General features: G+C 36.4%; 2 protein-coding genes across 4 annotated transcripts in view; both read right to left on the bottom strand.

Annotated features, from left to right (window-relative positions):
• Positions 1-16386, bottom strand: part of LOC123547112 (uncharacterized) — an 80707-nt gene extending 64321 nt beyond the window's left edge. For 2 of the 3 annotated variants that reach the window (XM_045333929.2, XM_045333931.2), the window contains exon 1: positions 16249-16386. The gene's annotated coding sequence lies outside the window, so the exon portion shown is untranslated. Of the gene's footprint in view, positions 1-16059; positions 16162-16248 lie in introns of those variants that run through there. The other variant, XM_045333930.2, reaches the window with a different exon arrangement.
• LOC123546188 (uncharacterized protein K02A2.6-like) lies at positions 5186-13593 on the bottom strand. The gene is made up of 2 exons (XM_045332381.2): positions 12961-13593; positions 5186-8473 (listed from the first exon to the last, which is right to left on the bottom strand). Exons 1-2 carry the CDS (start codon positions 13591-13593, stop codon positions 5186-5188), a joined length of 3921 nt encoding a protein of 1306 aa, XP_045188316.2.
• Positions 16387-16713: the final 327 nt, after the last annotated feature.

Genomic DNA, 16713 nt, shown 5'->3' with positions numbered 1-16713 from the left:
TTCTGACGTTTGATTTGAATTTAATTTCTCTTTAACTTTACCAAAAGATGTTCGAATGTCCAGAGTACCAATGGCGTGTTTAAGTTTTATTTTCTTATTATAATATTTGGAATTATGCGACATTTTTCGATAATTTAGGTAAGTTTCTAACAATTGTTTTTCCGACTCATTTTGACGCATGAAAAAGCGTTTAGCGACCGTGATGAATGTCATACTAAATGCCGTACTATGCCGTGACCCATTTTATGTAAACAACGCGCTTAAATTGGCAACAAAATTCTGCGAATAAACCATAATTAGAGTCGGAATTTTTATGATTATTTGCATTGTTTTAGTTAAACTTTCACAAGAAATCAATCTAATTGGGGAAAAATCATCTCGTTTTGGGGAATTTTTAAGCATTTTTTGGGAATTTTGACCATTTTTGTCAGTTGGGATGACGCCAAATTTCGGAGTCAAATCGGCGCAAAAAAATCACTGGTATATAATTTATAATATTGAAAATTCCAACTGTCAAAATGGCCTATTTTCTTTATTCACTTAATGGTAAACATTAACTAGATTGATACAATGGGGTTCCAGGCTTAGTCCAAATACGAGGACGTTTTGGGACCGCGCGGTAACTTTTGACTGTCACTGTCCCGTCACATCCAAACTTATTCTGCATATTTCTGTTAGGAAATCCCCAATGAAATCCGTTCTGAACGTTTTCTGGTTCACTGACATTTTTTGAATGTATACTTTGTGTTTTGTTTCTCCAATTTAGTGTCATCGGCAGTCTACTGTGTATTGAAACCAGTGTCAGGGTAGATTTCTTCTCGCACCTGTTTACACATATTTCTGAAGATTTAAGTCTCTTTTTTAAAATTATGAGTTATATTCTATTTATTTATTTATTTGAGTTTTACGGCGCTCCAACACAGTATAGGTTATATGGCACCAAACAGGACTACAAATTTTGGTTTCATATCTCATTTACATCGGAATAAAAACATGAGGAATGGAATCAAAATTTGCATACCTGCTGGAATCACAGAGTTACAATATTCAACCTATTTGAAGTTTCTACATGAATAATACTTTTTTTTAGTTGGAATTATTGGAGCAAGTAAGTCTGACCGGCAGTATTTTATGACTTTTTTTTTATTTTTTAATGTCTTCATTTTCTTAACAGTAAAATGCAGATACAGGTAAGGCTTAGAGAGATGACAACTATAAACTAGAACTGTCACAGGAGTGACTCATACCCCCACCATACGGTCTTGTCACAGAAGAATGGCAACCATAAGAAATCTTAAAAATACTTAGTCTTTGGAGTACTTCATCCTGGGCTTCCACATATAAGTAATACTAGTATAATACTAGTATAGTAATACTAGTAAATATATTAAATCTCTAATATTAGAGATACACTAAAAGTGAATACAAAAAAGTGTCTTACCGACCCATGTTACCACAGAAAAATGTATTTACTTTTTACATAGGACTTATAATAAAAAAGTTATAAAATACCTAAAATATTGAAAATCTAAAAATAGGATTTCTAAAAATAGACTAATTCCTGGAATTTAAGGGGAAGAAACTCAGTACAAAAGTTAAAAAAAGGTTACTTCCCTTTGGCTCTAAGCCAATCAGAATGAGATATAGTGAAAATACATCAAAATTAACCTTTAATTCTAGGTAAAAGGGGACACAATTCAAGAAAAAATAGTGTCAGAGTTATGCACCTTGTGTCACATGATGTGGGTGATGAGGTGGAACATCTATTTTAAGTCTGAATCAAATCCATTCAGTAGTAACTGAGATATAGTGAAAATACATCAAAATTTACCTTAAATTCTAAGTAAAAAGGGATATAATTCATGAAAAATTGGTGTCAGAGTTATGCACCTTGTGTCACATGATGTGGGTGATGAGGTGGAACATCTATTTTAAGTTTGCATCAAATTCATTTTGTAATAACTGAGATAGAGTGAAAATACATCAAAATCAACCTAAATTTAAAGTAAAAGGGGACATAATTCATAAAAAATTACGTCAGAGTTAAGCACCTTATGTCACATGATCTGGGTGATGAGGTGGAACAACTATTTTAAGTTTGAATCAAATCCATTTAGTAATAACTGAGATATAGTGAAAATACAACAAAATTAACCTTAAATTCTAAGTAAAAGGGGACATAATTCATGAAAACTTGGTGTCAGAGTTATGCACCTTGTGTCACATGATGTGGGCACATGATGTGGGTGATGAAGTGGAACATCTATTTTAAGTTTGAATCAAATCCATTCAGTAGTAACTGAGATATAGTGAAAATACATCAAAATCAACCTTAAATTCTAAGTAAAAAGGGGCATAATTCATAAAAAATTGGTGTCAGAGTTATGCACCTTGTGTCACATGATGTGGGTGATGAGGTGGAACATCTATTTTAAGTTTGAATCAAATCCATTTAGTAATAACTGAGATATAGTGAAAATACAACAAAATTAACCTTAAATTCTAAGCAAAAGGGGACATAATTCATGAAAACTTGGTGTCAAGAGTTATGCACCTTGTGTCAAATGATGTGGATGATTAGGTGGAACATTTATTTTAAGTTTGAATCAAATCCATTTGGTAATAAATGAGATAATAGATTTTGGGACGCGACGCGACGGGACGGGACGGGACGCGACAAAACTGACTCCTATATACCCCCCTCAAACATGTTTGGTGGGGGTATAAATATCAGATCATAAAATATGTCATCCCGATAAGCCAAATAAGTAAGGCTATTGTACAATTACGTGCTGGCAAGAAAAGGATTTTTTTTTTGCAAATCTTCTTGGTTTATGTTCATGTTACTTAATATTATAAAATAACCGGTATTCGAAAATCATACCGCAATATCGTATCGTCGGAAAAAACATCGCAATAACCGGTCTACCGCGGTATATCGCCCACCCCTAGCTTTTTATTTCAATTGTATTAGAAAATCTTGTAAGAAAGGATAAAAAAGTCCGATAATCACGATCGCGAAAACGTGTGACAAATATGAAAAAACGAAAGCAAACATTTAAAATTCTTGATAAAATACCCGTTTTAAATTTCATCTTTTCACCAGAACTATTCCATACTTATAATATCTGATTATTTAAAACATTTATATTTTATTTTGCCCTAGCAAAATACCTCAGCAAAGATAAATTTGCGTAACGGCCAACCGGCTTATTTAATCGAATCAAGCACTCAAAATAATTACTTTAAATTCAGGGATATAAATTAGCAGGGGCCCAGTAGCCCATGGCCTCTAGATTTTGGGCTGGGCCCCTAAATTGTTGGAGAAAATGCCCATATACCTAATGTTAAACATTTAGTTTTGACAGTCTGGGCCCCTAAATAAAACACCTAGTTTATATCCCTGAAATTGACAACACATATAACACAATACAGCATAAGCTGTTACCGCTAATTAACAAGAGGTACAAACACGATAATCTGATGCTGCATTGTTTATCAATCATCTATGTTACATACTGATGATAACCAAGTGTCAGTAGGCGCGTGGCGTGACTGACATTTGTCAGTAGCTAATTAACATATGACGCTCCGCCTACTGCCATACTTACGCTGGTGTCGACAAACAGTATTGAAGTTCACTGGGATTTTGATTGACAAGGGGCAGAGCTTTCGAACTCGTTACACATCAAAGAGTTTTACCGCGAGACAAGCAGACGCACACAACATATTATGTGCGGGTCAGATACGAGTTTTTATCGATTTTTGCGGGTCAAAACTGGAATCTCGGGTCCACTGAATGCTCTTTTAACATTTTTCTACTATTTCTAAAGTTTTTCACACCCATTGAAAATTGTGAAAGACCATCTGCAATTGTGAACGGGTCCGATATTCGGTCGGGAAAATCGCTGGGAGTAATCTCCCTTGCTTTGGGGGGGGGATTTCGGACATAGGGGAATTTCAACTGCGGTAGGGGAAATCCTTGGCTATGGGGGAAATCCTCGGCTTGGGGACGAGGCCGATATTCGGCTGCTGCTATAGAATAAAAAAAAACCCTGATGCATAATACTGCCGAAATCCACTTTGTTTCTTGGTAAATGTCATGCATATTATTATCTTAATTAATTTTACCAAGCCCTTGCATTTATCTGCGTTTACTGTCTCCCATAGTGTACTCGCCACATATATACCGTGTCTGCCGTATTCAAATGATATAAACTAGTACGAATGAATACGTGAAAACTACTTAGCAGTTTTTAAATGTTATTTGCTTTAAAATGGTACTATGTTTAAATTATTTGAATTTAAAATAATATTGGTTTGTATTTGCGTCATTACATGTTTATAGATGAACAAACTAATTTAATTGCCCTTAAAATTTCATACATATTCTTCGATCACTTTAAATACTGATTTGTAACACCTCGGCATTTCACGTTCAAAGATATGTAATCAATACTGAAATTACTAATTTTGTTTTAATCGTTTCTTTTATTGTCTTATACCTTTTAAGTTTAAATTTCAAGTTTATTTCGGCTCTGGATAGTGTCGACGATTTCGCATTCATTCGTATTAGTTTATTTTATAATTCCAATATGGCGGACAGTATGCTGTGAGTACACTTCTGGATATTATGTACGTTGATATTTTGGCTGGAATTGCAACAAACGTAATTCTAACGTAAACAACTTTGTATTACGAATACCCTAATTATCATTGTCGTCACAATATACATCTCTGTAACTATGGTCTTATACCTAATACATGACATCACCCTCACACTAAACTGAAATATACTATTAAGACTTCTAATCGGTAATGTTCATAGTCATACTAATTAAATGTTAGTCAGTGTATCCAGTTTTCAATCAGAGTTCAAAATAACTGTTTAACAAAAGTATTCTTAAAAGTTACAGATGCAAAGTATATGTCAAGAATGCCATACATTGAAAGTTTGTATCAATAGTGTTACATGTATGTAATGAACATTTATACCAACATTTCAAAAAAAAAAACTTGAAACAATGTTTTTAATGTCTCATAACTGTTACAGTATACTTTGAAAATTATAAAGATCTTAACTGGAATAATTATCAATAAGAAAACATGCTGATGATAGATATAGGAGTTTAACCCCTATTTTGATCACTTAGGGATTATTATGCCCTGTGCACAAGTGATCAAATCACAAATTTAACTTTTCAACTTTCTTGCGAATTCTTGTTGGGTAACGCTTTTCTGTAGGTACAGTATTTTCAGGGGGTTGCTGCTGGTTTCCAGTTGTTTGCTCTACTTTCGCAGGACTTGTTGATGACTGACTAGCTGTTGACTGACTAGTTGTTGACTGACTAGAAAATGACTTACTAGCTGATGAACGACTATTTACACTATCTGACAATGGTAAGTAACTAGAGTCTTGTACCACACGATCTGGTTCAGGTACAAGTTCTGACCTTCGAATCTGGTCTGCATGCCGACGCCAGCTGACACCCGGCGCAATCTCTACACGATACGAAACAGGACCAGTTTTCATGTTTATTTTGCCTGGAATCCAAGTATCTCGACCACTACGATAATCTCTGATCGTAACACAATCACCAATATCGAAATTACGATCTGTAGTACTGCGATGCATTTTGGATTGCTGATCTTCTACTCTCTTTCGCAAACTAGGTTCAAGTTTCTCCAGTCTAGTTGGTAAGTTACGTCCATAGAATAGACTGGCTGGACTGACTTTAGTAGTTTGGTGTTCTGCATTCCTGTAAGCCAATAAGAATCTTGAGAGTTTGGTTTGAACTGTGCCTTGATCATGTTTCGCGGCTTTCAATGCCTGTTTCATTGTCTGTACAAACCGCTCGGCCAAGCCGTTTGTCTTCGGATGGTACGGTGCACTATACGTAACTTTGACACCATTCTTCTGTAAAAATGTACGGAACTCTTCGCTTACAAACTGAGGTCCGTTGTCACAGACAATTTGGTCACAAATTCCACAATCTGCGAAAATAGCACGGAGGACTTCAATTGTATGAGTAGCTGTAGTCGAATTCATAATTTTCACAACAGGCCACTTAGAATAAGCATCCACGGCAACAAAAAACATGTGTCCGAGAAAAGGACCGGCAAAGTCCACATGTATGCGACTCCAGGGTCTTGTTGGAAATTCCCACGGATGAATAGGAGCTTCAGGTGCACTTGATTTGTTCCGCATACAACCGTTACATGATTTAACTAGGGTAGCCAAGTCCTGATCTATGTTTGGCCACCAAATATAGCTGCGAGCGATAGATTTCATTTTGACTAGACCAAGATGTCCGGAGTGAACTTCTTCAAGAACATTCTGTTGTAGGGCCTCCGGTACCACTACTCTACAGCCCCACATTAAACATCCCTGATGTAGAGACAATTCATTTCGTCTGTTCCAATAGGGTTCAATTTCAGGCGAAACAGAATCAGGTTTATATCTACTCCACCCATGTTGCACCATATCGTACACTTGTGATAGGATTTTGTCCCTACGCGTAGCATTGGCTATCTGTATAGCTGTAACAGGAAGTGTATCCATTACACTGTGTAAATATACGTCCGTTGGATCAGAGTTTTCGGACACCCTTCCACTTAATGGTAACCTTGACAATGCGTCACAATTTCCGTGTGCTTTTGTTCCTTTGAATTGTATGTCATATTGGTACCCGGCTAAAAATATAGCGTATCTCTGTAATCTACTAGCCGTAGTGCTACTCACTGCCTTACACGGGTTAAAAATCGATGTCAAAGGTCGGTGGTCAGAAACCAATGTGAATTTTCGCCCGTATAGGTGAACATTGAACTTTTTTACACCCCAAACCAATGCTAGTGCCTCTTTATCAATTTGGCTATAGTTCTTTTCTGCACTGTTTAAGCTTCTAGACGCGAAAGCTATAGGTCTATCAGAACCGTCTGGCAACTTGTGGCTTAAAACTGCTCCGATCCCATATGAACTTGAATCACATGCCAACAGCACTGGTAACTCAGGATTATAGTTCATAAGTACACAATCTGAAGCAATCATTTCTTTAACTTGCATCACTGCGTTCTCACATGACGGTGTCCAATCCCACTTCGCATCTTTTGCTAAAAGTTTATGTAGGGGATGTAAGATAGTCGCTAGATCTGGAAGAAATTTCGCATAATATTGGATCAAACCCAGAAAAGAGCGCAGTTCTTTCACGTTTGTAGGATTTGGGGCATTTACCATTGCTTTAATTTTATCTTCTGTTTTATGTAGACCATTACCATCTATTTTGTGTCCACAGAATTCTATTTCTTCCTGGAAGAAAGCACATTTTTTTACATTCAATCTGAAGCCATTATCCTGTAAACGTTTCAGAGCTTGTTCAAGGTTTGCTAAATGTTCCTCGTCTGTGGCTCCTGTCACAATCATATCGTCCAATATTACTTGCACTCCTGGTATACCGCTAACAATCTGCTCTATCAAACGTTGGAAAATTGCTGCTGCAGGTGCCACCCCGAACACTAAACGATTATACCTAAACAAGCCCTTATGTGTATTAATCGTAAGAAGTTTTTTACTTTCTTCATCGACTTCGACTTGAAGATATGCATTTTTCAGGTCAATTTTCGAAAATTTCTTCCCAGCACCTATGGAAGCGAATATATCTTCTATTCGCGGTAACGGATACTGATCAATTTCTAATAACGGGTTTACTGTTACTTTGAAATCCCCACAAATTCTGATCTCACCACTGCTTTTCGGGACGGGGACTATTGGTGTAGCCCACTCACTGTAGTCTACCTTTTCTAGCACACCTGCTTCCAACAGTGTTTCTAATTCTTTTTCAATTTTAGGTTTCAAGGCTAGTGGTACAGGCCTAGCTTTATGGAAACGCGGTGTTGCATCTTTCTTTAGTCTAAGCTTTGCTTTTACATTTTTCACATGTCCTAAATTGTCTTGAAATATTTCACCGTAACGAGCCTTCATGAGATTTTCCACCTCCGATGAATCCAAACTTTTACTCGAAACATACTGGAGAGCTTTGATCTCTGCCCAATTCAACTTAAGAAAGTGAAGCCATTCTCTACCTAAAATTGGTCTATTTCCTTTTTCAACAACGTAAAGGTTCAAGTCCTCACTTTGTCCGTTAAGTTCAACTTTAACGCTTATCACTCCAAGGGGTCTTATTATCTCCCCTGTATAAGACTGTAATTTCAGACTTGTCTTTTGTAACTTAGCGTTTGGCCATAATTTTGCAAAATCTTCTGAATTTATAATGGACACGCCCGAACCCGTATCAAGCTCCATGCGGATTTGTTTACCTTCAATAACTGGTGTAACCCAAATTATATCTCTTCCGTTTGTATTTGAACGAACGTTAAAAAGCGAAACTTCTTCATCCTCGACCTCTTCATCCGACATTTGATGCACCTGGGCTTTGCTTTTGCCTTTTACACTTTTACATGCTGGAGCTATATGTCCCTTTTTATCACAGGTATAACACACTGAATCTTTAAATTTACAATGTTCTGGTGTGTGGTTCTTCCTTAGACATCTGAAACACCCTACAGCGTTCGACACTAACTTTTTTGCCAAGTATCCCGAAGGAATACCTGCTGGGAAATTTAGGAATCCCTGCTGAAAATTAGGAGTCCCTGATAACAAAATGTGGTTAGAACATGAAAAAACTAAAATCTAACGAACACAACTGTTTACAGTACTACATGTATTTTATTTCCACTTTATTTCCATTTTACATCAATGACAACAATAGCTTGTATGACTTTTGCTGTAAAAGAATAATGTCATTTCTGTCCAAGTCCTCTTCCCCCCTCATCTTCACTACCATCGCACTCCTCTGCGATTTGTTGTAGTTCGTCTAAATGTATGCCGCCTAGTTCATTCCCCCTTATAACCCCCTTATTTGTAATCATTTTTTTGACATAAAAAAAAAAATCCGAAAAGTCTCCCTTAAATAAAAAAAAATTCAAAAAAAAAAAAAAATGTTCCGACCTACCTACCCTAATTTTTTGAGCATGTTACCAGATACAAAGATTTTTTAGGCCTTATTAATGCAACTCCAACAGACTTTATCTAAAACTAGTACATTGGTCATAACAGATTTTCTTAAACATTTCATATTTTAGTTGTTTTATTTTGCACATTGCCTAAAAGTGGGTGGGGTTTAGTGTTTGCATGCTTTTATTATCAGCATATTCTTCTAAATAAGAGCTGCTTTGGCAACAGTGATCATATTTTTCGTAAATGCAGACGTTTTATTGGCTTTTTATTTTAGTTTGTACTAGAAAAATCTTGTAAGAAATGATAACAAGAGCACCGCCTTGCGGGTGCTGACGCTCATCTGATTTTTTTTGTATAATAGAAATATTGTCCTACCCATGATTTTCTAAGTCTAAAAAGGGCCATCACTCTTGCAAAAAGCAGGATAGAGTTATGTTTCTTGATGTACAGTGTCCACTTATGATGGTGAAAAACTGTTGCAAGTTTTAAAGCAATAGCTTTGATAGTTTATGAGAAAAGTTGACTTAAACATAATATTCAACCAAGAAAATGATTTTTCTAAGTCCAAAAAGGGCAATAATTATTGCAAAAAGCAGGATGGAGTTATGTTGCTTGCTGTACAGGGTCAGCTTATGATGGTGAACAAGTATTCCAAGTTTCAAAGCAATAGCTTTGATAGTTTAGAAGAAAAGTTGACCTAAACATAAAACTTAACCAAGAAATCTGATATTTTCTAAGTACAAAAGGGGCCATAAATAGGGTTGGATACCGGTTCCCGGTATCAGTACCGTACCGAATAATCACTTCGTAAAGTACCGGTATATACCGTTTCGTAAAGAACCGGTTCCGATTCCGGTATTTCCATAAAAGTAAATAAACAAAATAATTACCAAATCCGCGGCAAAAGAAAGCAGAAAATAAGCAAATAGTATTTGAAACACAGTTATAACGCGATCGACATTGTTTACTGTGACACCGCTCCGAGTAACATGGAGAGCTGGCCTTGCGAATAATTTCGTATGCTAAATATTATTATAAAAAAACTTCTGTTCCCGTCGTTTTAAACTACATGAATCATACTTAATTGCAAAATATACGACATTTTTTTGCTCTTTGTCATATTCTATCAAAATAAATGAAAAAAAAAAAATATTTTAATAAAAAGTTACAAAACTAAGGTGTAACCTACGTAAACAAGTCATCGGTTTTCGCAAACTAATAGAAATACGTTATTGCTGGTTGTTTCAAGCGTTTTGAGGGTTATTTTTCAATGAAAATTGTGTTGGAAAAAAATGTTGCAATTTAAATACATTACTAGTTAACCTGGTTGAAGATTTATCATGAGTGACAACGAGTCTGACTTGTTAAATGGGTTAATTTGAAAGCTAGTAAGTGTTGAATTTCACAGTTCTCGTCAGTGCAGAGCAAGCATTAACACAGTCAGTGAGTCCTAGATTTAAATTGCACAGTAAGCGACGTATCTACTCTTTTTTTATTTTGGAAAACTCTAGTTTGTAAAATATGTTTATTTTATTTACTCTTTCATAATTTTAGTATAACATCAAATAACAGACTTAAAATGTTTATATATCAAAGCAAATTTTCCTGTAAAACTACTTAAAACGGTGTATTTAATACTAACCAAATCATTGCTTATGTGATGTACTTCAAAGCTTGGTATCGGTATAGGTATCGTTAAAAATACCGTATCGTTTCGTTGGTATCGGTATCGGACCGCTTCGTCCTTAACGATATCCAACCCTAGCCATAAATCTTGCAAAAAGCAGGATGGAGTTATGTTTCTTGCTGTACAGGGTCAGCTTATGATGGTGAACAAGTGTTGCAAGTTTTAAAGGAATAGCTTTGATAGTTTAGGATAAAAGCTGACCTAAACATAAAACTTAACCAAGAAAACTGATTTTCTAAGTCCAAAAGGGGCAATAATTCTTACAAAAAGAAAGATGAGTTATGTTTCTTGATGTACAGGGTCTGCTTATGACGGTGAACAAGTATTCCAAGTTTCAAAGCAATAGCTTTGATAGTTTAGAAGAAAAGTTGACCTAAACATAAAACTTAACCAAGAAATCTGATATTTTCTAAGTACAAAAGGGGCCATAAATCTTGCAAAAAGCAAGATGGAGTTATGTTTCTTGCTATACAGGGTCAGCTTATGATGGTGAACAAGTATTCCAAGTTTCAAAGCAATAGCTTTGATAGTTTAGGAGAAAAGCTGACCTAAACATAAAACTTAACCAGGCAACGCCGACGCAGACGCCGACAACCGCTCAAGTGATGACAATAACTCATCATTTTTTTTCAAAAAATCAGATGAGCTAAAAATGTTCGAAAATGTCGGTCTAGAAAACGAGTAACGAAAAACAAAAGTAACAGTTAAAGTTCTTGAAAAGATAACTGTTTTAACTTTATTTTCTCATCATACCACGTATAATTTCTGCTTATTTAATTTGTTTTGCCCAAACAAAACCTCGGCAATGATAATAAATTTGTTATAGACCGTAACGGCCGACCAGCTCATGTAATCGTATCGAGCACACAAAATAATGGTACAAACCAGCATGCCCACTCATTTTAAAAGTTAAGGGTACATGTACCCCCTGCTTTTGCAAAATAGGGGTACACTTCAAAATCTGGGGGTACACTACATGGTAGATCTGAAATTTTTCTATTTAACTACTGAAATTTGTATATACATGTTTTTTTTTCATGCAGAACTCTCGTGGGTGGGGTATAACAGATGAGATTTTAGAAAATTTAAAATGTTTTTTCCAAAGTTAAGATAGGAAATTTTGAATCATAGGACCCCTCCCAATATTATACTAAATATAAATAAGTTTTCAGCACGGTTCATGTATTCCCGAATTCGTGGACGGAACATGATTTGTCCGAAATAACGTACAGTCAACTGAAGACTGATAAAAATCGCCAATCAATAATAAATGCCCAAACTATTACAGATATGCAATGTGTATCAAAATTGCAGTTAAATATCCAAAAATAAAATACTGTTAACCTTTTGTTGAGTTTATAAAAGCTAAAATGCCTTTTTGCATTTTGTATTCATACTTTTTTTGCACACGACCCACGTGACGTCTGACTAAAACACTTACGAAACCCCTCTATGCGGCTGACAATTACGCCGAGAATTCGGTGATGGAAACGAAATTATCACGTCCCTGGACCGGATCTGCGTTTAAGACTGTACCAAACAATTGGCAAGTGCATGATGAAATAAACAGCGATTTGCCAGCTGAACAGGAGTTCCGAATCTCTGCGTGCATGTACCCTCAACAAGTGATTTTTATGCGTGCATTTGATATTTTGTGCGTGATTCACGTACTGCAGTGCGTGAATGGGCATGCTGACAAACACGTTAATCTAAGGCTGCATTGTTTATCAATTAACTTGTAAACATTGATCAATAAACACCTTTGATAATGACAAGGCATATTGTACTAAATACAAACCGCGAGATAAGCACGTGTCATTTGGCGCGTGGCGTGACTGACATCTGTCGGTAGCTAATTAACATACGACGCTCCGCCTACTGCCATATTTCCGCTTGTGCCGGCGAACAATATTGAAATTCACTGGGATTTTGATTGACAGGGGGCAGAACTATCGAACTTGGAACGCATCTAAGTAAATTTCCGCGAGTCAAGCCGACGCGCGTGCCGTAATTTATGCGGGTAAAATACGAGTTTTTCTCGATTTTCGCGGGTCAAAACCCGGGACCTCGGGTCAACTGAAGCAAAAGACCGATGTTTGAGCGAACAAGACTGGGGAATTTTTTTTTAGAATCATATTTTATCTGAAAATCAAGAGTCCCGACGGAACACCGAAATTGTGAACTTTAGGATCCCTTGCGGATTTTTGGTGTCCTCGGGATCCCGGGACACTGTTAGTGTCGAACGCTGCCCTAATTCGACCTTTGGTTTATTGATTGGGGGTTTGAATTGTTTGTCTTTATTTCCTTTCTGAAAATTTTTCTTAGGAAATTTATTAGAAGCAGATACTTTATCTACACTTATAGCCTTGCCATGAACTTCATTGACATCTCTGCTTGCAAGTTCCATTGTAGTTGCGATTTCAATGCTTTTTTCATATGTTAGATCTTTCTCACTGAGAAGTTTCTTTTGTATGTTTTCATTTCTTAACCCGCAAACGAATCTATCTCTTAAAGCTTCATTTAGCCCATCGCCAAAGTTACAATGTTGTGACAATTTACGTAAATTTATGTTAAAGTCTTGAACTGATTCGCCTGCACGTTGATCACGCTTATAGAACCGAAATCTTTCCGCAATTGTCAACGGCTTTGGTTTGAAATGTGTCTGCAATAACGTAGTAAGCTCATTGTAAGTCTTTTCACTTGGTACAGTTGGTGAGGTTAAGTCATGAAGCACGGCATAAGTGGTAGGTCCAATTAGTGCTAGTAACGCAGGCACCTTTTTCTCGTCTTTCACACCGTTGGCTATGAAATACTGTCTGAGACGTTCTTCGTAATTTTGCCAAGTCTCACTTGTGTTATCAAAACACTCAATTTTTCCTATGGATACTGCCATTGTCCGAAATTATTGTCTATCCGACACCTATTACACTTTTTCTTGATCGGGTATAAAATGTCCTCCAGGATAGAATTTCCTCTCGAATATTTTACCACGCGTTAGATAGATGTAGAATTCATCTTCTAATTGGTTTATCTCGTCGCCAATTATTATGTACGTTGATATTTTGGCTGGAATTGCAACAAACGTAATTCTAACGTAAACAACTTTTTATTACGAATACCCTAATTATCATTGTCGTCACAATATACATCTCTGTAACTATGGTCTTATACCTAATACATGACACTGGAGACACAGTAAACACAAATAAATAAAAGGGCAAAGCTTGTTGAAATGGTAAAATTAATTAACTTATCAAGATAAGAACATGCACATGATACTTACCAAAAGAAACAAAGTGGATTTCGGCAGTATTATGCATAGAAATAAAATTCTGGTTCCCTAGCCTATGCACGGTATTTTGTAGTCCTGGCTTCCAAAACTCTAAATGCCGCTTTTTTATATTTTATTTTTTTCATAGTTGCGGCTTTAAGAGTTTTGGACCAGGCCTACTATGAAACCATACCAAAATAAAAAGTTGTCCAACTTTTCGTCGCAAACGTAGTCAGCTGAAATTTTGAACGAAGATGTATGGATATCTTGATAAAGTAATCACTTCTACATCAGTTAACACCATTTATCAAATTCTGGAAGCAAATCTTACAATAAAATCGCCAATTTTTACAAGTCACTGCTAGATCAGCATCATTTCGGCGGCCATTGTTGAATAGCTACAACGAGATTCTCGCATGACGTAACAGCGCGAGTCGCTAAAAATACACATGTAGAGTCTCTAGAGCACCTTGTAAACAAAAGAAATGATTTATACATACAAGTTTTCTTAAGGATTTATCTATGAAAGTAATAATTCAAATCAATTTCAATAAAAAATAACCATTTTCCCAAGTTTTTGTGCCACCGGGATGCTGATGCAACTTCAAATACGAAGCGGCACATGTGAGTGCTCTCTTAGCGGTTCGCGCGGGTGAGGTGAGTCTCGTATTTCAAGGGAGCAAGATGGCGGCGTAGAGTAAACGTTTCAGACCAGTTCGAAATTGTCAGGTAGTTCTGCCATCAATTATGGGTTTTAATGTGTAAAATTTGGCACAATGGTAGATTTTACTATATATTAACTGATCAGAAAGTGCTGCTGCCGATTTCTTTTAAAATGTACAAACGCGAGCGTGTCAGATTTCTGGCATGATTATTGGTATGATTTCCCTACGGAGTGCACTTCAGCTCTCCCGTCTAGTTCTATAAATAAACGTCGGACTTCAATATTTTACGATTTTGACATTTCATATAGTCCGACGTTTTATCGAAAGTATGAATTTCCCGGTAGAGCTTTCCGCAAAAGTTCTTGCGGAAGGTTTTACAAGTTCACGGTAGAAGTGACTTGAAAGCGATAGCTAAATACCAACAACGGACAAAGAAACCTAATTTACACATCCATTGAACATACAGTCTTACTGAAGTTATTGAAGATCAGTACGCACTTTGAAAATGAAATTTACATCCATTCACTTCCACAACACAACACGAACTGTCAAATCTTCTTTATTATAAAGATTAATTTTAGACGAAAAAATATTCTCACGGTCGGATTTGAAAAAAAAATGCGGCCCGTTACTAACGTATTGTCTATGTAGTATGCATATGTTTATAGTCGATGGGTGTAATCAGCATTTATTGGTTGTAATTTTATTAAAAGTTACTTAAATTAGTTGTAAAGTCCTATCAAAGCAGTTTAAAAGGCTAGTCCACATGCGTTCGGCGGTACCCATGCGTTAAATAATGGCCGCAGATTTTTACAAGTGTCGTAGGCTAAACGTATTTGTTTTCGTCTAAGCATGTATAATTGATTCTATATATTTATTCGGTGTTGTATTGTTCGTGATATTTCAATAAATTACGCTAGAAGTTTCTGTGAAATGCGCCGGAGAAGTGATTGGTGGTGCAGTTTTAGTTACGGTAAACCAATGTTTCACGTGTTTGAGAGTTTTCCTACATTACACTTCAATAAAATAAAGTCGTAATCTGTGCTATGCAAATGGCTGACATTCGATTAAACTTGACACAGGGACATGTTGAACGTCCAAATATTAAAAGGCGCCCTGTGCAAGTTTAATGTAATTGAACTACTCTCCCGTCCAAATCCAGTATATAAACCGAGAGAGCTGAAGATCTTAAGCTAGGTATTTTGCTCAGAGAACCGGTTCCAGACGAGTAAGTTCGCAGTCTAGGGAACCGATTCCGGTTCTCTAGCCACTGCCTTACAAAAATATGCACACCCCTAAAAGATTTACGCGGCTCGAATCAAGGAGAAAGCAGCATACTTGAGGCTCGTTAGATAGATCTACTTTCACTTTGAAAAATAGTGTATATTTTCCAAAGTGCACTTTTTTGACTTTTAAACCATACCTTCTATGCAACACAATAAGCTAGGTCTGAAAAGCGAATGCAAATGCTTGGACACATTTTTTAGAAATCCTGAATCGAGGGTTTGCAAGAGTTATCTTTCCTGTGGTTGCAAAAATATTCCCGCCATATTGATTTTCACGAAGTGGCCTGAATTTTTATGCAGGATGTAAAACAACGTCAACTACTTACCTTGCGGATTTTGTTACAATCTAAGATTTTCGTTGAAATAAGTGAAGTGGAATAATCATATCAATACAGTAGGAGCGTAAAACACAAGTAAACATTTCCAACTCCACATGGAGAAAGGACCTGGCCGAAGTTATCCGAATGCCTTAAAAAACGTAGTCGGGTTTGTTGGAGAATTAGAAAACCCGGAAAACGATTAATTCCCGGAAAATTTTATTAAAGGGATTTGTCCTGGTTTTAGTAAAGATCAAATTAAGAGCCTCTATTTTCCCACGTATTTTAATGAAATAGAAAAAACTGAACTTTAACGGCAATTTTTCTATGATGTTCCATCGAAGATGTCATCTACTCGTTTTCACCAGCCCTGGATCACCCAGAAGATCAAGCGTCTCTCGCGTAAGAAGAGAGCCCACTGGAGAGCCAAGAAGAGCGGAAACACAGAGGACATACAACGCTATAAACAGCTCC

The sequence above is a fragment of the Mercenaria mercenaria genome, chromosome 9 (genome assembly GCF_021730395.1).
Source record: "Mercenaria mercenaria strain notata chromosome 9, MADL_Memer_1, whole genome shotgun sequence".
Classification (NCBI taxonomy): Eukaryota; Metazoa; Mollusca; class Bivalvia; order Venerida; family Veneridae; genus Mercenaria; species Mercenaria mercenaria.
The sequence above is the reverse complement of the archived record's forward strand: the minus strand, read 5'-3'. Positions and strand labels throughout refer to the sequence as shown.

Coding starts and splice junctions, on each gene's coding strand:
- LOC123546188 (XM_045332381.2), bottom strand. CDS start 13,593: ATGGCAGTATCCATAGGAAAAATTGAGTGTTTTGATAACACAAGTGAG. Junction 8,474..12,960: donor CCCCAATCAATAAACCAAAG/GTCGAATTAGGG, acceptor TGTGATAAAAAG/GGACATATAGCTCCAGCATG.